This window comes from Eschrichtius robustus, chromosome 13, assembly GCF_028021215.1.
Source record: "Eschrichtius robustus isolate mEscRob2 chromosome 13, mEscRob2.pri, whole genome shotgun sequence".
Taxonomy (NCBI): Eukaryota; Metazoa; Chordata; class Mammalia; order Artiodactyla; family Eschrichtiidae; genus Eschrichtius; species Eschrichtius robustus.
Window position 1 is genome coordinate 90,505,641 of NC_090836.1, and position 24,445 is coordinate 90,530,085.

At 41.5% G+C, this 24,445-nt stretch overlaps 1 protein-coding gene across 1 annotated transcript in view; it reads left to right on the forward strand.

Moving 5' to 3' along the window:
- Positions 1-24,445, forward strand: part of TCP11L2 (t-complex 11 like 2) — a 40,044-nt gene that overhangs the window by 12,724 nt on the left and 2,875 nt on the right. The window contains exons 4-9 of the mRNA XM_068560464.1: positions 3,274-3,394; positions 4,411-4,631; positions 6,511-6,647; positions 17,660-17,847; positions 18,062-18,243; positions 20,534-20,706. Coding sequence (XP_068416565.1) covers positions 3,274-3,394; positions 4,411-4,631; positions 6,511-6,647; positions 17,660-17,847; positions 18,062-18,243; positions 20,534-20,706 — 1,022 coding nt within the window. The remainder of the gene's footprint in view (positions 1-3,273; positions 3,395-4,410; positions 4,632-6,510; positions 6,648-17,659; positions 17,848-18,061; positions 18,244-20,533; positions 20,707-24,445) is intronic.

A 24,445-nucleotide genomic window follows, 5' to 3' on the forward strand; every position in this document is an offset into this window, starting at 1 on the left:
GAGGAGAAAAGGCTTGCAGCCATTACTGCAGGCAAATCATCTTTAGCGGCAAAATTGGCTCATGGATAACGGCACTGAATCTTAAAACTCACAGTGCCATTCATAAATTGGGAGGCATTCTCTCTGTCAATTAAGACAACATATAATATTTGATTCCCTTCAGAACATTTTTTGTTTTAAAGCAGGAAAATAGTAAACACAATAATTTTCCTTCTTTAAAATATGGATCATAGTCCTCCTCCTGGGGATGTTGTTTATAATTATCACTAATACTTTTTAAGAGTACTGGCCAAAGTAGGTTTATCTGTTTGGTTTTCTATGGTGACTGCATTTCACCATGATCCTTCATATCAGCTGTGCTGCTTACACCCCCAGGCCAGGCCACCATCGTCTCTGACCCGGACTCTTTTGTGTCCTAACTAGTTGCCCAGTCTCCATCCTTAGCTCCCGCACCGTGCATCCTCCACATCCACAGGTAGCCACAGTGATCTTTCTAGTGGGTAAATCAGATTAGATCATGTCTTTGCTTAAAACCCTTCAATGGTTCTGTTACACTTAGAATAAAAATTCAAGCTCCTTAGGATGACGAGCAAGGTGCCCCTTCACTGACCATGTCTCTTACTCCTTTTCCTCCTGCTTGCTGTGCTTCAGCCACGCTGAAGCTTCCTTGCTGATCCTGGAGTACACCAGCTTGATCCTGTCCCAGGGACTTGGACCTTCTTCCTTCTTTTTTAATGTTTTTCCCATAGATCTTCACCAGCTGCTTTCTTTTCCCCATTTGGGTCTCAGCTCTAAGGTCGCTTACTGTCTTACAGAAGCTTTCTTCAACCACCCCGCCAAATCGGCACCTCTTCATCATTTTGGACCACATTGTCTTCCTCTGCCTTCCTTGTGGCTCTGAAACTGTCTTACTCACTTTCAGTGTGTTTTTTGTCTTTCTGTCTCTGCTAACATGTAAGCTTTTTGAGAGCAGAGGCTTTCTCTTCACTACACCCAAGCACCTGAAACAGGGCCTACCACATATTGAATTTTGAATAAACATTTACTGATTAATAAAAATGAATTTTTGAAGTTAAAATAAGTATGTTTTATGAAGTACAGAAAAGACAGATTCAGAGTGTTTGTGCTTTAAATTCAAAAGTTGCAAATACAGGCTGAATGAAGGCCCTTTAGGATCAGACAGACCCCGGGGTTTGCACCCTGGCTCTGCTGTGACCATATCTGAGCCTCGCATTCTCCACAGCACTCACTCTAAATGCATGCTCCTGGGCATATAAGTGCCTTGCATGTAAGTACTTAGATACTATGGAAGATATGAATTCCCCTTCTCTTCATTTTCTGCCACGGCTAGAGAATGTGAGCAAGGGAAACAACATGTAGAGTTGGGACACATTACCTTTGTTTAAAAGTGAAATAGCATATCATTAGCTGCTGATTTTTCAGATGACCCTCCACAATGACCAAGTCGTTACTTTTTTTTCTTTTTTTTATCAAAGCATAAGCGTTTATTATTTGTGACAAATAAGGAGACAGGGTGATAGCTCTCAAAGCACTGTCTCGTTACTCTTTAAAATATGGCCGACTCTCATATTTTAGCAAGTGGGGAGAAACAATGATAAAATAAGCCAGATTTCTGATACCAGGTAGGAATGCTTATAAATGATTTGACTGATTTCATCTCCACCCCTTCCTCCCTACCTCTTCCACTCCCCAAAATTGAAAAGCTTATAGCCTTTGGGAAAACTTAAACTCCGACATCCCTCAAGGAGCTATAAAGTTGTTTTAGCTCATTCCTGGTTGGTCCATTCAAGCCAAGTACATGAGGCTTGTAAAGTTCAGAACAAAAGTCTGTCCCAGCAATGTTTGTCTTTCTAGTTGTTCTGTAGTTGCTCAAGAGAGTCTCAAACATTGGAAATGGCATTTCTGTTGAATAAATCTATTCAGGCAACTAGAATAAGTTTTCACATTTAAAGTGGCTGAGTAGAATATAGTACTTGCAGTTACAGAAACAGTTTTAACTCACACTCCTCAGAAAGCTAATTTTCACTTCTCATAGCATTATTGTATATTTAGCTATTTGTACTTTAAAAGAAAAATTAGGAGATATGCTTAACTATCACATTATTAATTCTTTCACCATGCATTCAGTGAACCCTCAGTAAATGACAAGTGCTATGCTAGGTACAGTGGTGGGTACCTAGAAGAAGTGGCCTCTACCTGAGAGAGGTGTATAGCCCTGTGTGGGATAGAGACTTGCAAGTAATTACAGTTCAGGGAAATATGCGCTTTTCTAAAAACTGTTGCAAAATGGTGTAGGAGTTCAGTAGGGATGTGGGTTTTATTTATTTATTTATTTTAAAATTTATTTATTTATTTTTATGGCTGCATCAGGTCTTAGTTGTGGCACGCAGGATCTTCGTTGAGGCATGCAGGATCTTTTATTGCGGTGCACGGGCTTCTCTTTAGTTGTGGCGGGTGAGCTCTGTAGTTTGTGGCTCGCGGGCTCTAGTTGAGGCGCGCAAGCTCAGTAGCTGTGGAGTGCGGGCTGAGCTGCCCCGTGGCCTGTGGGATCTTAGTTCCCTGACCAGGGATTGAACCTGCGTCCCCTGCATTGGAAGGCGGATTCTTTACCACTGGATCACCAGAGAAGTCCCTGTGTGTTTTAACATACACCTATTTTAGGGCATTGACATACAGGGTAAAGCAAGGTGGCCACCTACTCTATTGTTAGCCTGTCCTAGGAAGGCTCCTGTTTCAGCAGTTTTGGTCTGGCCAACTTTAAATGGGACATCTAAGCTGAAGCTGGCAGGCAATCAAATGCATGTCTCCTTGGGCCAATCTGTTCTGTTCCATGCCATGAAACTTCAGCTGTTAAGGAAAGAGCAATTTTGCCATCTCATCCCCAAAATCTAGACCAAGTCTAAAAGTGTGTGTAGAAGAGTAGCTAGGTAAATTATGGTATCTCCTTAGGATAAAACTTTATGAACATATCAAAAGCTATAAGGTGGAAGCATTTAAAAAATCTAGGGGAGACACTTAAGACAGAATATTAAATGAAATAATATTGTACAGACTCAGTATTAAAACAATTATATTAAAACAATGCATTCATTGAACATAGGCCAAGTATGTCAAAAGATTAATAATAGGATTATGAGCAATTTTTATTCTCTGTTTTTCTGCATTTTCTAATACGTATACAATGAGCATCTTCCTTTTATAATCAGGAAAAATAGTGCTTATTTTAAAAAACGATCCATTTCATTCCTGTAGCTTGGCCGGTAGAGTGAGGCACATTGTCCACCAGGCCTTCTGGGACGTCTTGGAATCAGAACTGAACGCTGAGCCCCCTGAGTATGAACACGCCATCAAACTGTTTGAAGAAATCAGAGAGGCAAGTTGATGTTGTCTGTATTAATTAGTAATTTTCCCCCCAAAGCCTGTTTTCATGTCCTGCAAAGAGTATTGGAGACTCTTTTTGAAACACTGAGCCAGTTCAATCACCAAAAGGGTTTTTTCCTGCACCTCCTGGAATGGGGTGCAGGCTGGGAAAACAGGGCAGCGACAGGAACTCAAGCCAATGCTTAGCATGTAGGGCAGTGGCTGTGGTGCTTCAGAGCACAGAGCCTGAGTTAGATAGACCTGCTTTAGCGACAGGCTCTCTCTTCTTAAGTCTGTCTCCGGAGTAGTTGTGAGAATTAAATCAGATGACAGTCATAGTTAACTTTTACAAGACACTTGCTCTGTGCCGAGCACTAGATTATTCATCTATCTTTACCATAATGCTGTGAGGTAGTTATGCCTGTTATTATCTTATATAAAGAAACCAAGTTCCCTGACTCACCCAAGGTCACGCAGCTTTGAGAGGTGGAAGCGATTTGAACTGAGGCACTCCGGCTCAGAGCTTGTTCTCCTAACCACGTGCTGTGTGTATAAGTACAGTGTCTGCTGTGTAGTGAATATACAATATAGGTTGCTCATATAATATGTGATATTTCACATGTAAATATATTATACTAATAGAGCCCATGGGGATGTTTCTATTTGCCCTTCTTTAAAGGGTTCTTTTGGAGCCATTATCTGCAACTTGTCTTTGCACGGTTTCTCTGTAAACTTTTTGAAGTTCTTTCAATAGTATTGCTTCCTTGCCAGTTGTTTTCATTCCGATAGTGTTAGTAACTTCGCATGGGAGGGGAGGGGAGGGGAGGCTTTCATTCAGAAGACAGAGCTTTCTTTTTAGAGTCAGGACCCTGGAGTGCTCCTCTGATCCACCGCTCAATGCAAACTTCTGTGGCGTCCGGGGCATTAAAATATGGACAGGGAGCTTGGTCATCTAGACATTGAAATTAGAAATGACAACCTTTATTCATGTAAGGATGCTGTTAATTTTTCTTTCCTTTCCCTGTATAGGTTCTCCTCTCTTTTCTGACTCCTGGTGGCAACCGGCTTCGCAACCAGATCTGTGAAGTTTTGGACACAGACCTCATTAGGCAGCAGGCTGAGCACAGTGCTGTCGACATCCAAGGCCTGGCCAACTACGTCATCAGTACGATGGGAAAGCTGTGCGCTCCTGTGCGAGATGATGATATCAGAGAGTTAAAGGCTACCTGCAACACTGTGGACGTGCTGAGGTTAGCAGTTCTGCTGCTTGCATTTTCTTAGAGTACCTTTGAGTTCATTCAGAAGGGAAGTGTGGGAATTGAGGAACACAGAATAAGGGTTCCTCCTCTCCCAAAGGAACCCTTGACCCTAGGAAGAGACCACCTAAGCAAGGGACAAGTCAATCATTTATTGTGTGCATGGAGTTTTCACATTGAGTGACCCAACAAGGTTGTTAGTTGGCAGTGCTGGGCCCTAGAGGTGCAGTGATGAAAAAGGCAGATGCAGTCTCTGATCCCAGGGAGTTTACAGCCTAATGGGGAGACAGCTCTTGAACAAGGAATTACAGTTGTGATAAGTGCTATGAAAAGGGAAGTAGAGGGGATTAATGGAGCCTCCAACAGGGGGACCTAATCTAGTTAAGGATCCAGGAAGGCTTCTTCATTAGTTGGGGTACTGCTAGCTGCTATGACATGTAAACCCTGAGTTCTCAGTGATTTAACCAATAAACGTTTGTTTCTCACTCACGTCAGAATCCGAGTCAGGGATTCTTGGTCAGGCAGCCTTCCATGTGTCATTCAGGGACCCAGGCTCCTTCTCTCCTTGGCTCCACCCTCGCCCGGCTCCTTGGAGTCCTTTACATTCAGCTGGTGAATGGGAAAGAGATCATGAGGAAGGCATATCCAGTGTTTAACCACCTAGACCCAGAAGCAATGCATTACATTGACTGTACCTAGTCCCGTGGTACCACCTACATTGAAGGTGGCCTGGGAAATGTGGCTGCTGTCTGGAAACACATTTCCCAGCCGCACATCCACACTGCAGGAAGGCAACACGGACCTTTGGTGGTCGGCCAGCTATCTCTGCCACAACTTCCCTCAGGAAGTGATGTGTACAGTAAGATCGTAAGACTCTAATCTGGCTGTGTAGACAGTAATTTCTTTGTGATCCCAGAGGAAAGAGGAGTCTGCAGTACTTTTTGCCATTGAGGGGAATTCTTCTCCTTTTTTTGTGAATACAGCCACATTGAGAATTAAGTTTCATATAATAGTATAGGAAAGGGAAGGGAAAAGGAAGCTGGTTTGCATATAATGGGTTACTTACTTTGTGACTCTGGGAAAGTTGACAACCTCTCAAAGTCACACTTTCCCCCTCTGTAAAATAGGCTGAAAGTATCCTTAGAGTTGCACTCAGCTCTGGCAGATTGAGATTCTCCAGTTGTAGAATCCTTGCTTTGAAGGATTTTCTGTGGTGTTCATCTTCCTCATGTATTGAGCACCTACTGGCTGTCACCCTCCTCTGCATTTTGCATTCATTATCTCATTGACTCTTCACAACATCCCTCCAAGGTTGATCTTGTCCCTTCCTTTCACAGATGAAGAAACTAAGGCTCAGAGAGATTGAGTAACTTGTTCCTGGCCACAGAGCTGGTCAGTTGTAAAGCTGCAATTGAATACAGGGCTGCCCAACTCTAAAATGCAGTGTTTTTCCCCTGTGCTTTACTGCCCTGTCCTTTCTTTCCTTTTCTTTTTCTTCTTTCCTTAGGAACAGAAACAATGTATACTATGTTCAGACTCCATAATATTTCAAATGAAAATTCCTTCTTGAATCTTTTTTGTCTCATTGTTAAGACTCATTGTTTATGCTTCTTAGTGTCTATCAGTTTATGGCTGAATGTAATGGATCAGCTGGAGGTATATTTGCTAAAGCAAATACTCTTGAGATCTCTGGAAGAATACATTTGGAATGCATGTATAATGCCTTTTGTGAAAAGTGACATTGTCAAAGTGATTGGGATTTCAAAACCATTTCGGGGATGTTTATATTTTCCAGCCGGTACAATTAGTAATAGTTAATGAATTTCAGATTGATTTCTTAATCACCTAACTATTTTAACCCTAAAATTTTTAGACAAATATTTCATGTCCTGGACCTCATGAAAATGGACATGGTCAATTTTACAATTAGGAGTCTGAGACCACATCTTCAACGCCAGTTGGTAGATTATGAGAGAACCAAGTTCCAAGAAATTTTAGAAGAAACTCCGAGTAAGTACAATATAAGTGTGTATATATATTGAAATTGAGTAAAAATATGGTATTTTTATTTTTGACATCTTAAATAGTATCACTAAAGACTTTTGGCATTTCTGTTCAACATTTTTTTAACTTCTAAAATTGACATCATAAACTTATAGCTATTGACTCTGACCCAGGAACTGTGCTAAGCACTATTCACTTTTTTTTTTTTTAATTTATTTATTTTTGGCTGCATTGGGTCTTCGTTGTGGTGCGCGGGCTTCTCACTGCGGTGGCTTCTCTTGTTGTGGAGCACGGGCTCTAGGTGAGCGGGCTTCAGTAGTTGTGGCATGCAGGCTCAGTAGTTGTGGTGCACGGGCTTAGCTGCTCTGCGGCATGTGGGATCTTCCCAGACCAGGGCTCGAACCCATGTCCCCTGCACTGGCAGGCAGATTCTTAATCACTGCACCACCAGGGAAGCCCTTCATACATTTAAAAAACAAACAAACAAACATTTATTAAGCACCTCCTGTGTCCCAGACACACCTTGGGTGCGCTATGGATAGAACAAAACAGAATAAAGCTGCTGCCCCCAAGGAGCTGACCTTCTAGTAGGCATGACAAACAAAAAACATGTATTGTCGGATGTGTTATTAAGTGCTATGAAGAAAAATAGGATAAAGGGACGGATAGTAACGGGACAGGAGTGAGGGTAGGGGGTGTTTTTTCAGATGCGGTGGACTGGGAAGGCCTCTCTAAGAAGTAACTATTTGAGCGGAGTTTACAAAGGAATGAGGAAGGGTCATAGGAAGATGTGAGAGAAGAACATTCCAGCTAGAGAGAACTGCACCTTCAAAGGCCCTGCAGCAGGAACTTGCTTGTGAAATTGGACAAACACAAGGCAGACTGTGTGGCTGGAGTGGAGTAGGCAGGAGAGAGTGGTAGCAGATGAGGCCAAGAGGTAGGCAAAGGCAGGTCACAAAGAGCCTTGTTAGGAAATGAGAGTGATTTAGATTTCATTCCAAGTGTGATGGGAAGTCACTGGAGAGTTTGAGCAGGGGAGCAACATCTGATTTTGATTTTTTAAGTATACACTGGCTCCTGAGCAGAGAACAGATTGTACAGGAGCAAGAAGGGAAACAGGGGTACCAATTAGGTGGTATCACAGATGGTGGACTGGTCCAGGTTGTAGTGGTGGAAGTAGTGCGAAGAGGTCAGGTTCTGGTTGTATTTTGAAAATGGAGTAAGAAGTTTTGCTGAAAGTTGGATGAGAGAAAAAAGAGAGTTGAGGGTGACTCTAAGCAACTGGGTGAAGAGTGATGCCTGTTAGAAAGATGGGAGAGACCAGGGAAAGAAGGGTGGGAGATGGTATGGAGTCAGCATTCAATTTTAGATGTGTGAAGTTTGAGATCTTGTTTGACATCAACATGAAGATGCCAGGAGGCATTTAGATATAAGAGACTAGAGTTCAGAGGAATGGTGGGCACTGGGGATATACATCTGGGAGTCATCAATATCTTTATGGTGGATAAAGCCATGGAACTGGATAGTAGCTAACATGTATAGAATGCTTACCACATTCTAAACACTTTACCTGTTTTAACTGATTTAATCTTTACAAAAACTTGAGGAAATTACTCCCCATTTTATGGATGTGGAAACTGAGGCATAGAGAGGTTAAATCACTTCCCTCCACAACACAACCTGTGAGTTACAGAGCTGGGACTCACCCCAAGCAGTTTGACTCCACGCTCTTATCCACTCCATGCTCTTATCCACAGTATTATACTGGATGAGGTTACCTAGGGAGTGAGTGTAGATACTGAATGGGCCTGACCTGGGACTCTAGAGCATCTAGAGCTTGAGAAGAGGAGAAGGATCCAGCAACAGAGACTGTGAAGGGGTAGGAGAGAGGTGAAGACAGCCAGGAGAGGGTGGTGTCCTGTAAGACAAGCGAAGAAAGTGTTTCAAGAAGGAGAACACGATCAGCTGCGACAAGTGCTGCTAAATGGTCAAGAAAGATGAAGGCCAAGGCTTGACCATTGGATGTGACTGTGTGAGGATCCTTGGTAACCGTGATAGGAGCAGTTTCAGTGGACTAGTGGGCATTAAAACCGGACTGGAAGAGACGTCAAGAAAGAATGGGAGTAGAGGAAGTGTTACCTCATTGAATCCTCACAGTTGCTCAGTGAGAGAGGTACTGTTATTCCCTTTGTTTCACAGGTGAGGAAGCTGAGATGCCAGATGTTGGACAGCTGGCAAGAGGCTGGTTAACTGCTTCCCTCATTGGCAAACCCTTGACAGCAGCCTCTGGGCTTCGGTTAACCACAGTCTAAGGCTGGGTTAGGTGATGCACCCACCCCACCCTACCCCTCATGGACTGAGCTTTTCTGTCAAGATAGTCAATATGATAGCCTCATGTAAACAAAGCCAAACAGATGCCACTTTAAAAGGGGCTCCAGCAGGCTGGAGCCTGTCCAGGGAAGAGGGCATGGGCCATGCAGGGTGACAGAAGGAACAATCAGTGAAGCTGGGCCCATTCTGCTTGATAACAGGGAGACTCAGGTGGGCCATGAGCACTGCCTTCCCTGTCGATCGTGATTCAGGGCTTTGGTTAAGCTCTGTAGGGCAGACTAGGACCCATGGGAGGGAAGCAGCTGGCAGCCAATTTTGGCCTTCCTAGCAGCTGGAGCTGCTGTTTTAACTTTGGAATGGGCCTCTCTATTACTGATAGTAGCCCATGCTAGCTAACATTTTGTTTGAGCACTTATTGTGTGCCAAGTCCTTACTATGTGCCAAACACCGTACATTAATTAGCTCATTCAAGCTGCACAAGTCACCCCATGAGACTGGTACTGTTATCACCTACTGTTTATAAAAGAAGAAACTGAGGTTAAGGTATTTACCCTAGGTGACTGCTAGTAAGTGGTAAAGCCTGGATAACCCAGCTATGTCTCTGCCCCAAAGCATGTGCATTCAACCACTATGCAAAACTGACTCTCTCCAGACAGTATATCGACTGTCTTGGGGGGATTTGCAGAGGGAGCTCTAGCATCAAGTGACAGATATGACTAGATGACTTCTAAGGATCCTTCTACAACAAAAATTCTATGACTTCAGAGCTATATTGTTTTGGCTTCAAAGGCAGAGAGGGATTATGGGACATAGAACCCTACATAGAACCTGGATCTGAAACCTGAACTATGATAACCACATTCTTAGCAGCATTTTCCTGAGATTCATTGGTTGGTTTCATTTGTGTCCCTGTATATGTGTATATACACATGTGTGCAAATGTCTCCATGTCTTGAGTCAAGATAGCCTGTAATTTTGAACAAATTCCTTACTGTAGGGTTGAACTACAGCTTCGTTCATCTCAAATGATTTGCTTCTCTCCTTAAAACCCAGGCTTAGTGACTTATATTTCATTTGCATCTTTCACATTGACTTGGATATTTCCAGAGATTTAAGAATAGAATAAATCCAGCTGTGCAAGTAGGTCATTGTTGCCCAGATCTAAATATGTTCCCAGAGAAATCAAGAGTCCAGGAAGCAGAGTGTATGTCAACTATTAATTATATCCTCAAGTCACTCTGCCAAAAGTCGGCCACTGTGCCCTAGTATCAAAATAAGAGTCTTACAGTATTGCACAGAAGGACAAAAGTGTTGGATTTTTGTGTGTACATGATTTTTATAAAATAATTATTGAGAAAATTAATACAGAGAAGCACTCTGGGTTTCTTAATTGACTCCCCAAAAAATTGTATTTTGCCGACAGAGAGATTTTATATAATTGCCCTATTAAAATATACCCAAGAAAGCCTTAGGCAGTGGTTGGGTGAATGTATTAAATGTCAACAAAGTAACCACATTAGATCCAACAACTAAATTATCTGTAGAAAGAATGGCACATTACCCCTGGGGGGCCAGGCCACAAGTACTTTTTCAGATACTCAGAAAGAAAAGGTTTTATTTATTTAGATAATCTCTTATATCTGATAAAATGTTCTCAGGAACTTCATTTCATGTGATTCAGAAATCCTTATGGGACATAAATGTTTTTCAGAAATATATAAAACTGCATTATGATTGTCTTTGCCTGGCACCCAAGGCATTCCGGAAATGTTTATGAAACACTTTAGATATGAGCAAGCTGATGCTCAGCAACGACCTGCCCAAAGACAGAGCCGCACAGCTGAGAAGTAGCGGAGCTGGGACTGGAAGCCAGGTCTCTCATGGCCAAGTCGGGAGTAAACCAAGCTGCTGCTTTGGCTCCTTTCTTTGGATTTTTCAATTTTGTGTTATATCAGCTGGGGCATATCGCAGGCAACAGAAACTAACTGGCTGATTTAGCAGAAAAGGAAGTGAATGGAAGGAGTGGGGCAGTTTACAGAAAAGCGAAAATACCTGAGTCTGCGCAAGGCCGGAAACCGGGAGGGCATCAGGAATCTGGGGAGGAGAAAGCAAGGGAAAGTTCCGAGCTCCATCCTCAGACGGTTACTGTGCACTTCAACATGGGCCATCCTTGAACGCTGTGGTCATCATTCAGAGTCCTAGGAAGGAGTCTGATGGGCATATGACTCAGCGAGGCCAACCCCTGGTCAGGGAGGTTGCCTGGCCATGGGACCTCTAATTGATGTTCACAAAAAGAAAGCATGGCGTGAGGGAAAATGATTTCTCAAAATCAGTACCAAAAAAAAAGGGAAGGTGAGGTGTTGCTAGGCATAAAAGAGTGGATGTCATGGATAAGAGAACTACATTCTTCTAATTGAAAATTGGGGTATTTGCTCTGAATATTTTCCAGAATATTGAAAATAGAGGCCATCTAAAGCTTTGGACAACATCAGGGACTCCCATCCATGTATTCTGCACCATTCTCCTAGTTTATTGAATGGTGCCTGTTCAGAATCGTACAGACCAAGAGCTAGCCTGGCCATCCCCCAAGTCCAGGATGTAGAGTCATTGCCTTTTTAAGGGTCACTCAGATTTCATGCTTAGGTACCATATTAGAAGTCGGTAGAGAAGGGAATTGTATTCCTTGATGCATCCATCTCAGAAAGCTCAAATACTAAACTCATTCATACCAAACTGGCAGAGTCCACAGGGCATTCCCTGGACTGAATTCTCTGAAGCACTAAATAGCACAGTCGATGGCTTTTATGTAATGTAAATATTTACATGTGTGTTTTGTGTTGGTAAAGCTTTATGTGACTTTATCACATAGGTTGTTTGCTAGGTTTTTGCCTTAGACTCGGTGATTAGTTGGCCAACCCATAACCCATATCTTTTAAAAAAATCTTTATTGAAGCATTCAATACATACAATAAAAACACGCCAACTCTAAGTATATAGTTCTGTGAGTTTTGACTAAAGAATATGCCCATGTAACCACCACTAGAAACAAGAAATAAAGCATTTCTGTCACTCCAGAAAGAATCCTCAGGCCCCTTGCAACCAACCTCCCCCCATCGAGGTAAAACTGATATAATTTTTATCAATGTAGATTAGTTTTGCTTCTTTTAGAACGTCATATTAAATGGAATCATACTGTATGTTCACTTTTCTGTCTAGCTTCTTTCACTCAACATAAGGTTTTTGCTATTCATTCATGTTGTTTTGAGTATCCATAGTTTATATTATTGAAAGTTATCCTATTATATTGTAATCCTATATGATTACATACCTCATTTATCCATTTACCTGTTGATGGACATCTGTGTTGTTTCTGGTTTTAGGCTACTATGAATAAAGCTGCTGTGAACATTTGTGTACCAGTCTTTGTGTGGGCATGTGTTTTCATTTTCTTGGATAAACACCTAGGAGTGGAATGGCTGAGTCATATGGTAAATATATGGTTAATTTTAGAAAAAACGGCCAATTATTTTCCAGTGTAGTTGTGCCATTTTATACTCACCATCAGTGTATGAGACTTCCAATTGCTTTACATTTTCACCAACACTAGGTATTATCAGTCTTTTAAATTTTACCCTATATATATTTATAGAGAATGTGAAAGTATCTCTTGTGGTTTTAATATACATTTCCCTGATGACTAATGATGTTTAGCATCTTTTTATATGCTAAATGGCCATTTATTTATCTTCTTACATGAAGTGTCTGTTCAAATCTTTTGCCCATTTTTAAATTGGGTTGTCTTATTATTGATTTGAAGAGCTCTTTATATATCGTGGAAGCAAGTCCCTTGTCAGATTTTTGTGTTGTGAAACTTTCTTCCCATCTGTGGCTTGCATTTTTCATTCTCTTAACCCTATCCTTTGGAAAGAAGAAGTTTTTTATTTTGATAAAGTGCAAATAATCAAAATTTTCTTCTATGGTTTGTGCATTTAGTGAATTGTTTACAAAATCTTTGTATATCCTAAGGTCATGAAGATTTTTTTTTGGGTGTTTCTTCTAGAAGTTTTAGACTTTTAGGCTTATGAATCATTTCAAGGCAATATATTTCAAGGTTCAAAATTTTCCATTCATATATCCAATTCTAGAACTATTTGTTGAAAAAGACTATCTTTTCTCCTTTGAATTGCTTTGGCATTTTTGTTGAAAATCAATTGACCATACATTTGTGAGCCTATTTCTGAACTCTTTATTCTTTTTTTAAATTGAGATATAATTTACATACCATAAAATTAAATTTTAAAAGTGTATAATTCAGTGTTTTTTAGTATTTTCACAAGGTTATGCAACCATCACCAGTATTTAATTCCATAAGATTTTCATGCTTGCAGAATAAACCTCAAACTCATTAGCAGTATCTCATCATTCCTCCCTTCCCTTAGCCCTTGACAACCACAGTTCTACTTTTTGTCTCTATGGATTTGACGGTTCTGGACATTTCATATAAATGGAATCATATAATACGTAGCTTTTTGTGTCTGGTTTCTTCCACTTAGTATTGTGTTTTAAAGATTTACCCATGTTGTAGCACATATCAATACTTCATTCCTTTTTATTAGACTCTCTAGTCTTTTCCATTGATCTATATTTCTACTCTTAGCTGATACCACACTATCCTGGTTACTGAGGCTAAGTCTTGAAGTCAGATAGTGTTAGTCTTCCAACTTCATTCTTTTTCAAAATTGTTTTGCCTATTTTAGGTCCTTTGAATTTCCATATGCATTTTTAAATTAGTTTATCTCGTTCTGCAAAAGAGCCAGCTGGGATGGTGATCAGAATTATGTTGAATTGACATCTTAATAATGTTGAGTCTACCGATCTGTGAACTCAGTATCTCTACTTAAATCTTTAATTTATTTCAGCAATATTGTTTTAGTTTTAGTGTACTGGTCTTGTAATTTTTTTTTTAATTTATTTTATTTATTTATTTTTGGCTGCATTGGGTCTTCGTTGCTGCGCGCGGCGTTTCTCTAGTTGTAGTGATCGGGGGCTACTCTTCATTGTGGTGCGCGGGCTTCTCATTGCAGTGGCTCGCCGGCTCTAGAGCACAGGCCTAGTAGTTGTGGCACACGGGCTTAGTTGCTCCACGGCATGTGGGATCTTCCCAGACCGGGGATCGAACCTGTTTCCCCTGCATTGGCAGGCAGATTCTTAACCACTGCGCCACCAGGAAAGCTCCATTTTGTTACATTTAATCTCATTTTATGTTCTTCTGGTGTTATAAATGCTATTTTATAAAACTTTTTGTTTTCTAGCATATAGAAATATAATTGATTTTTGAGGATCGACTTTGCATCCTGAGACCTTGCTAAATTAACTTATTAATTCTAATAGCTTTTTGGAGTATTCCTTAGGTTTTTCTACATTATATACAATCATGTTGCCTTTTATTTCTTTGGATTATCTTATTGCACTGACTGGGGCCTCCAATCAAATGTTGAATAGAAGTCATGAGAAAGGGCATCCTTGCTTTTCTAGCAGAAGAATGTTTATTGTTTGACCATTAAGTATGATGTTAGCCGCAGCTTCTCATAGATGTCATTTTTTGGGGTTAAGGAAGTTTTCTTCTATTTCTAGTTTGTTGAGAATTTTTATCTAAATAGGTCACATATTAAACTTGTTCACATGCTTTTTCTGCATTTACTCAATTGGTCATATTTTTCTTCTCCTTGATTGTGTTAATGTGGCGAATTAGAGTGACTGATTTTTTTTCTAGTGTTAAACCAAGCTTGCAATCCTGAGATGTTTATCCAATCACTTGGCCCTGGTATATTATCTTTATCTTATTGCCTTTCTAATGCTTCCTTAAGGATTTTTGCATCTGTATTTATGAAAGATGTCCCTCTGTAATTTTCTTTTCTTATAATGCCATTGCTTGGTTTTGGTGTCAGAGCAAAGCTGCCCTCATAAGATAAATTAGGAAGTGTTCCCTCCTCTGCTTTCTGAAAGAGTTAAAACACCCTGTGTCTTCCAGTTTGATTTGCATGCACGGTGTATATTAGTAAACATTTTACTGCATGACAGTTGAAGGGAAAGATATCTTCAGGCAAATAGGACCAAATCAATTTGTCAGTCTAAAGGAGACTATTTGAGTCAGTACTTAAGCCCATGGTTACCTCCAGAGATGGTGAATTAAATAGGAAACCTACCGGGTCTCTCATGCCAGATATAGAGAGCAGAGGCTTTTTGAGAACCTACTAAGTGACAAGTACCACTGGAAAAATGTTTGATTAGTTTCCAACGCAAAGGGGTCTGCCAAGACAAGGCCAGGTATCTCACACACCTATCAGGTTGTGCTATGAGCTAAGTCAAGGGAAAGCTATATAAAAAATAAACGTCATAGGCTTGGACTCTCAAGGAGTCTCATTTTCATATCACTAGTAATATTAAAGGCACATGAACTATTTAATAACTTTTTTTAATAAATAGAGAAGCTGTTTTTCAGGTCAGCTATTTAAGAGAAATGACAGCCAGATCAAAAATTCAAAGGCAGATGTGCCTCAAGAAGGCAGTGATAGGGCTTCCCTGGTGGCGCAGTGGTTAAGAATCCACTTGCCAATGCAGGGGACATGGGTTCAAGCCCTGGTCCAGGATGATCCCACATGCCACGGAGCAACTAAGCCCGTGCGCCACAACTACTGAGGCCCGTGCACCTGGAGCCCGTGCTCCGCAACAAGAGAAGCAACTGCAATGAGAAGCCCGTGCACCGCAACGAAGAGTAGCCCCCGCTCGCCCCAACTAGAGAAAAGCCCACGCAGCAACGAAGACCCAACACAGCCAAAAATAATAAATAAAATAAATAAATTTATATATAAAAAAAAGAAGGCAGTGATAAGGATGGGTCCATACAATCAAGAAAGGCTTCCCATAGGAAGAGGCTGGACCACTAAGGACTGGCAGGACATAGATTGAGAGAACCAGAGATAGTTTCAGGGGGGTTAGGCCAAGCCTTCCTGGCAGGAAACAGGAACATATATTGGTGGGGAAGTGCTCTTGGGCCTCCACTGCCCCTGAGAAATTCTTAGGTAAATGCACCTGTAAAACCATTGCCTATTGTTCTGTTTCTCTCTCCTGGTAGATAAGGAGGTTTTTGAGTATAGGGACTGTGTTTACTCATCTGTGAATCCTCTGCACTTGGTATAGTATCTGGTGTATAGTAGGTGCTCAGTTGTCATTGAAGAAATGAATGGAGAGGCTCTTCTCCATATGAAAAACCGAGGGTACCAGTGCCTCATAGGGTTGACCTCGATTTTAGAGCCACATAGAACAGTCAGTGTACTAGCTTGTGGGAGTGAAATCTCAACAGACCCCTTAGAGAAAAGCCCATGTTTCCCCCTAAACTCATGCTCTTTCCGCTTTACCAGTTGTACTCAATTCTGGCTACATATTAGGATCACCTAGGGTGTTTAAACACAGATGCCTGAGCCCCATCTCAGACTGATTAAATCAAAATCTCCAAGAGCCAGTGCCCAAGATCACATTTCTTTCTTTTTAAAGTTCCCCAGGTGATTCTACAATCAGCCAGGATTGAGAACCTCTATGCTACACTGTTGCTTTTGTTTGAGATAAAGAAATGGGCTTTTAAATCTGTCAGCTGTAAATGATTAAGCTTGCAGCATAAATGCTTATTACCGCCATATTGTAATTACATCCATGATGGTTTCCACTGTTTCTGTCTGTTGGGTACCTTTTAAATAAAAGACTGCAAGTCTTTTACATCTTTATAAACAGAACTGGGAAAACCAAGAACAACATTTGCCAAGTGAGGAGAAACAAAGTTGTGAAATTCTGGGGGTGGTGTTGCTTAAGTGTGGCAAACTGAGCTGCTCATAAATTACCTCTGTTTTCAGGGTGACTATTCTTTATTTTGTTCTCTGGGTCTTTTTAAAAAATCTGCACCTGTGTTCAGTCTGCATTTTTAAGCAATCGCCACCTTATAAATTCTACCAAATACATAATTTTATAAGAAATGTGGTATAAAAAGCAATTTATTTCTAGGGAGAAACCTTAGAACTGGGTCTGAAGTAAAATAAAGTGTGCACACCAGCATGCTGGGAAAGGCATAGCTCTATTCAGACACTCCGAGGGGTCTGGAACCCAAAAATGTTTAATCATCAGTGCCTTTAATCTAAATACCTTCTCTGCACAAGACTCAAGGTCATGTGTGAGCTGGCCTGTCTATCCATATCTGATGCCATCTGCTGCCACTCTCTCTCCCGCCTAGTTCTTTATAGACCAGCAGTACAGATTTGCTTGTAGCATCCAAATTACCATATTTTCTCACTATTCCGGGTCTTTGTGTGGGCTATTCTCCTAGCCTGGAGTGACAGCTCTTTCCTCTGTTTGCCTTGTATCCTGAAGTGTCACTTATGGAGTTCTTCCTCTTACAGTCTGTCCTGGACAGCCTCTCCTCCCTCCACTCCTGCTGTGTCTTCTAGTATTCACTGTATTCTGCTGTAATTGTGAGCTTACAGGTCTGTCTGCCCATCTGGACTCTAAGCTCAGCTCCTTGAGCGCCATGGCTGTCTTGTCATTCATGCCCAGCACCTAACCTGACATCTGTCATGTGGAATGCACAAATGAAGGAATCCATCAGCTGTAGGACAAATATGTGGCCTTTGCACTTGCAGGTGCTCTTGATCAAACTACAGAATGGATAAAAGAATCTGTACATGAAGAATTACTTTCTCTTTCTGAGACTGCTTTAACTCCCGGGGCCAAAAACAGCTCCAAGCCAAGCCTGAGCCCTACATTGGTGCTAAATAATAGTTATTTGAAATTGTTACAGTGGGATTATCAGAAAAAAGAATTACCACAGGTGAGTGATTTTTTTTTTTCCTTCACTCAAGTTTTCCAGTATTCTAATTCTTAAGTTCAAACTGTAAATCAGCTGGTCTGTCTGTGTTGCATGTGATTTAATGACTTTACTGAAATCAGATAAAAATGGGAGTTTGGATGTAACATTGCTTATTTTACATGTTCATGGTGTTGAGCTTCCCTTACTATTTTTACATTTTAAATAAACATTCTAGACACTCATGACAGATGGAGCACGTCTTCAGGAACTGACAGAAAAGCTGAATCAACTGAAAATGATTGCCTGCCTGTCCCTAATCACCAACAACATTGTGGGTGCTATTACAGAAGGCCTACCTGAGCTTGCAGTCAGGCTAAAAAGGATTGCAGCTGTTCTACTTGAAGGCATGAACAAAGAGTAAGTTCCAAGCATTTTTATCTGCTCCCCTTGTATTCAGGGTCTGCATGTGTTTCAGAGAATGTGAATAACCTTGACATCTAGATGTGATATTCGGGACTGTGCTTTAGAGAAGCTTAGCTCACACCTTCTTCTTCTAGAATTTCTTTTAATATCACTGAAGGCTTAGATGTCCCATCATAGGAAAGGAGAGGTCTTTTCCATAACAAGTGCCAGGGTGAGTATAGTGTTTCCACTTAGGATGGGTGTGTGCAAAAGCTCTTCTTTGACAGTGTTGTGGAAAAAACCAACAAAACCCAGACATCCACCACGCTCAGTGTTTAGAACGCCCTATCAAAGAGGCTTTCTGATTCACTTGTTCCAACTCCATAGGTTTTCTGCCATGAAATGTTTACCAGCTTCACTGATCCAGCCTCTGTGAAATCTTCAGAGTGGTGACATCTCTGTCCTTCAGAGGTGCTCTGCAAGTCCAGTGAAAGTTTTGTTTTTGCCAAATTCATTTCCGAGTATCAAACCTTCATTGAATACTAGAATCCCATTTCAGTTTTGCATTTAGATCATCCTATTGGGAATCCTGTCCAAGTTAGAAAATTCCTAGTCTTAGCCAATGGCCAGATGTTTCCATGGGTCTCATATGGGTCAGCTCCTCTTGCTGGTTCCCCTTTCAGGTGTTTTCAGGGACTTTATTCCTCTCTTTGAAGGGAGATACACCCAACCTCCTATCCTCCTGCCCATTACTTAGAGAGCACATAAATGACTTGATAAAATCCTAGAATATTAAAAGCCAAAAGAAGCCCAAGTGGTTATAACATCCAAAGTTCTCATTTTGACCTGAAGCTCAGAGGGAGAATAGGATTTGCCTTGGGCTGCACACCATGAAAAGGACAAGCCAAGGCCTGAACCCTGGCCTATGTCAAGGCCCTGCCCTTTCTACTGATCCTGGTGCTAACTTGCCAGGCTCTTTTATTTCACGTTCCAGGACCCAAGACCTATAATAAAAAGAAACCTGCTCTGGCTCTGGTTTTGCAATAGATCTTATCTTAGCATTTTCCCACACTGGGTAACCATTATTTTCCAGGAATTCTAATTTATTAAGCCTTTAGTGAACCCCCAGTACTGCTTAAGTATTAATATAAAGCACATAGCAAAATGGTTACTAAGAGGACAGGCTTTGGGGTCAGACAAACCAGGGTTTAAATCCTAGCTATGCTACTGACTTGTTATGTACCATTGAATAAGATCTTGAATCACTCTGAGTCTCACCTCCTCATTTGTAAGAAGGGAATAATTGTACCTACCTTAGAGTTAATGAGAACTTAAGATGACTCATGTGAAGCACTTAGGGCAGGTGTCTGGCACATGCTAAGTGCTTGATAAACGTTAGCTTTTAATAACTACTTAGTTGTTAAGTCATCTTCTTTATAGTTGTTCTGCCTATCTGATTATATTATTGTTTTGTCTAATTCCCCCCACCCCATCCCCCCATCTCTTATCCTTTAATTCCCATTTTGCACAAAGTTGTCTTAAAGACCCTTTCTGAATAGTGAGCAGCAATTTTCCATCATCATTCCCCAATAGTGTGGATCCAACAAACGCTGTTTCTAATTACACCTTTTTCCTTACCTGTTAAATAACCTACCACTAACTACTTTTTACAATTTTCTGGACTGTATATATTTGGGATTACTGATCAGTTACTTGAAAGTAACAATGCGAAGGAGTTTCTTACCTTTCATCATGATAGGTCAAGAGTTTTAGGTAACTTGTCTTTATGGTATTGGCTTCTGAATATCTTCATTTCTTGTTTTTGATTGGTGTTAGAGATTTACTGCTCAGGCATGGATAAAGGAATTGATAGTACATCATTTTACAAGCACATTAAAAAAAAAAAAAATCTATGAATGAATCCACTCAGACCAGAGGGTTTATTTTAAGAAGTAAATAGGTTACTTTTTAAAGAACCTACTCTTTCCCTTTCTGATAGCCCTGCCTGAAGATGGGGTTGCAGACTTATTTTCAGAGACCACATTTTTCTGTCTGTGCTTTCCTATTTAAACATTACCCACAGAATTGAGTGGTTTTAAGCATTTACAAATCTGCTACATATAAAGGATGGTTGGGAGGAGTTACTATTTTCTAAGCTCATTCTAATAGAGGTAATTATTGTCTGTATAAGGGAAAATTGGTAGACATTTGAAATAAGTTGGTATATTTTTAAAACAACAACAACAACAAAAATCCTGCTAAATAAAAACTATCCCTGATGGGATTTTTGTTTCACGTTTTGTAGGACCTTTAACTTGAAGGAAGTCCTAAATTCTATCGGTGTTCAGACTTGTGTTGAGGTAAACAAGACCCTGATGGAGCGAGGTTTACCTGCTCTAGATGCTGAGGTTCAAGCTAATCTTGTAGGTCAATTCTCAAGCATTGAAGAGGAAGACAATCCTATCTGGTCCTTGATTGGTGAGTCTTCATGTTTTTGTTGGTTTCTGCTTCAATTCCAATTTGCTTTACCATGCTGGTTTTGGCTAATGTTAAGTGTCAGTCAAATTTTAGTCTTAAACAGATTACCTGCTTCTTTTGGTGAGTGAATAAATATTGAAAATATGAAGAAAGCATTAATATTTTCAAAGGTTTGGGACTCATTGCTGCTTCTGTGTGTATATGTAGCAGAGTGGGGGGATGTTTCAGAGCCTTCTACCTTACTACCCAGCCGATAGATTTTTATGAAGAAAATAACATCATGCTGCCAGTAATGTTAAATTCCTAGATCAACAGAGCAATCCAGACCAGTTGGCAGTATGTTCACAGAAAGTAGACACGGGCTTTGCTGGGAGCTCACCTGAGTGAGCTGAGGGCCCTGTGTTGGTCAGGCTTAGACAGACAGAGTTAAAAAGACCCTGGAACTGAGAGGCATAGTGGGTAGACTTTTTTTTGTACTTGATTGCTAAGAAAATGAATATCTTAAGGTCAAGTTGTATTGGTGAGTTGGGGAGAATGTATCAGTTAGGACTTTTTCTATTACTTGTGACAGAGAACCTAAGCTTCTAAAGTGGCTTAAGCAAAAAGGGAATGTATCTGCTCATATAACAGTAAAGAGCAGGGTGGGATTGGCTGCTGGTACAGCTCAGTCAGAGCTTAAACTATGTCCTGGGCGCTGGTTTCTCCACTTTGGTCCCTCAGCACTGCCTTCCTCTGGGCTGGCTGTCTCCATGGATAGTCTCTTCCCAACATAGCAACATGACTTCAGCTCCAGCCTACATCTTTCTGTGTTTAAGTCAAGCCAAAAAAAAAAAAAGGAGTCAGTTTCCCTCCCCTCTTAGCTCAGACAGTGACCCCAGAATTGAGTCTCATTGACTCCAGATGGTGGTCATGTCCCATTGTTGACTCAGTCATGGTGGCCAGAGGGGAAGAAACTTAAACTTGAGACGTGTTCAATTCCTGGAGCCAAGGTGAGTCAGCTTTACCTGTAACACCTGGTCTGAAACTAGGGAAGAGATCGTTTTCCCCCAAACAAGATCAGGGTGCTGTGGCCTTAAGAAGGGGAAGAGGGCGATGTGGGACACAAAGCAAGTGTCTACTGCAGAGGGTGAGGAATGGACCAGACAGGGGAAAGAGTGTGGCATTCGAATATACTAACATTCCGGGACTAACCTGCAAGTTTTCAAAGTACAGCACTGACTTCCCTAAGAATACAAGTACTTGTTATTATTTAGTTGAGGCTCTTAAATAGTTTCTCTCATTCTTATCCCTGGGGACACGGGATGCTGGAGATCTAGGCCACCCAGGCCACTTAATAGCTCTAGGCTTCAACCCCACCGCCAAGAAAAGAGCCATCTGGTGTGTAGCATGTGGGCTGCTGAGGGGTGACGGGTGAAAACAGTAACACAGCATAATCGCAGCTGCCTGTGGCTGAGCCCTTCCCTGCGTAACCTTCACTGCTGACATGCATCTCATGGCCTGTGGTCTCCAGCTGTACACTAACACCTGGGAGACGGTGTTCCCCGGAGGAAGAGGGGCAGGCCGTCTGCAGTCTCTGCCACGTACCAAGAAACCCCCCACTAGTGCACAGGCCTCACGAGGACGGGGCGCATATTTGCTCACTGCTATTTCCCCATACCATGCTGGGCCCAGAGATGACCTTTAATGAATGTCTGTGGAATGGGTGAATGCATGGAGACTTAGAGCAGTTAAGTAACTCTCACCTGAGGTCGCATAACTAGCAGGTTGCAGAGTATGGCTTCTTCCTGAGCCTCTCTGACTCATATTCTTAACTGCTCTAATGGGCACTACAGTCAAAGCTGGAGCCCTGCTGCTCATTGGCAGGGTGGCCAGAGCATCGGGTGTCCCCCATGCCCTTGCTTTAGATCAGGGAAGTACTTGCAATGTCAAGGGAGAGGGAAGCTGGGGTTGAGGAGATGCCCCACCCCAAGGTGGCCTCTTAAAATCCAGTCAAGCAACTCTTTTCCACCCAGCTCTCCCCAGTCCAAGTTGCCTGTTCTTTTGCAAACTGGAAGTATTTTGTAACCTCATTCAAAGTATTGTTGCCTAGCAACTTGAATGACTCACTTGAGCGTCCCTCCCTGGGCTCTGGAAGCCAAGGGCACGTCTTTGGCAGGGGCTCGGTTTGGCTGCTCCTAAATGGACAGACGCTTCTGTCACCTTAGTCTTGGCCTAAAAACTGACTCATCCGCAGAGGAGATAGAACCACTTGTCAGCATAATAACAGTTTTGAAAAAGTTTCATTCTTTAAACAGCCTTGTGAAAAGTGTTTGGACCATATCTGTGATGAAAATAGACGCGGCTTTTGAGAGTCGAGCAGCCAGCCTAACGGGGAATTTAGTAGACAGTTTCCTCTTAATTCTCTGCCTGCAGAGGAGCTGGAATACATTAAGCACTTAGAGGGATCCCTGGGACAGAAGAAGGGCTCCAGTTTACCCCTGGCTTTCCTCCCCTGTAGTTCATGGTACCCACAGTCTGCCTTCTTTTGTTCTTAGTTGTGCTATTTGTTTACAATGGAATTACAACTCCCACTGTGTTCTTAGCCATTAAAAAAGGTAATTAGAGAGGGAGTTTTCCTTCAAACCATTTTTTTTCAAATATATACCAAAACCATGTAAAAATGATTTATGGATTACCTGCTGTGTAAATTATTTGCATGCTAATAGCCACCTACATTTTTAAAAAGTAATTTTCAATTATACAAGTGATACATCCATGAATAATTTCCTCTTGTTGACAAATTATGGATAAGGCCCAAGTCATCTTTGACTGCCTTCTCCAGCCCCCATTCCTCTCTGGCTCCCATTGCTTTCAGTTTGGGGTTTATCTTTATAGACCTTTTTCATTCCAATCTCACTTTAATTCAAGCAGCATTTATGACGTGCCTGCCACATGCCAGACCAGGGATATTATAAGACAAAAAAAAATAGCCCTGACCCTTAGAAAGCCCACTGTCTAAGAAGGGAGAGATAAATTCTCAAGTAACAGTAGTATGGGGTGATAGTGTAACAGTTGCTAGGAAAAGCCACAGAAAGTAGGTGACTTTAGCATCAGCATTGAAGTATGCTCTCGACTTGGGCAGAGATGAGGTGAGATGGAAAGGCATTCTAGTAAGAGGAAACAATTTGGGCTAAGATATGGACATGGGACACTGGGGACTTTGAGTTCTAGATCAGGTCTGGCTGAAACGTGTGATTTTTGGGAGAAGTGTTTAGAGAGAAGTTTCAGTAATATAGTTATCTGTATTCGATGGAGTGTATTTTCCTTAGTAAACTTCCTTATTTGTGAGATTTCTGTTTCCAAAGCCAGAGAACATCCTTGGAGCAGCATGGGCTGGGGCATGTAAGGCTTGTCCAGTACCACTGCAGCTTCACTTATTTATGCATTTGCGTGCTTTTGTGAAGTCGTCTCAAATGCAGATACATTGAGGCACTGAAGCAAGAAGAATGGAGAAGGTGGCAGTGCCAGTTGGGGTGGCCCTTCCTTAGTGACTCCAGATTGTTGCCCACATGGGGGGTGATCATATAATTTATTTTCCACCCCAGGACACTTTTGAGAGTGCTCTTTTTAATTATGCCAGGACAGCAGGTGTCAACTTTAACTGTCCTGTGAAAACTCAGATGTGTGCTCACCCTTGCCATGCGGCGGTTTGGGCCCCCAAGTTTGCCAGATCTGTAGATTTTTCAAGAAGAACCAAAAA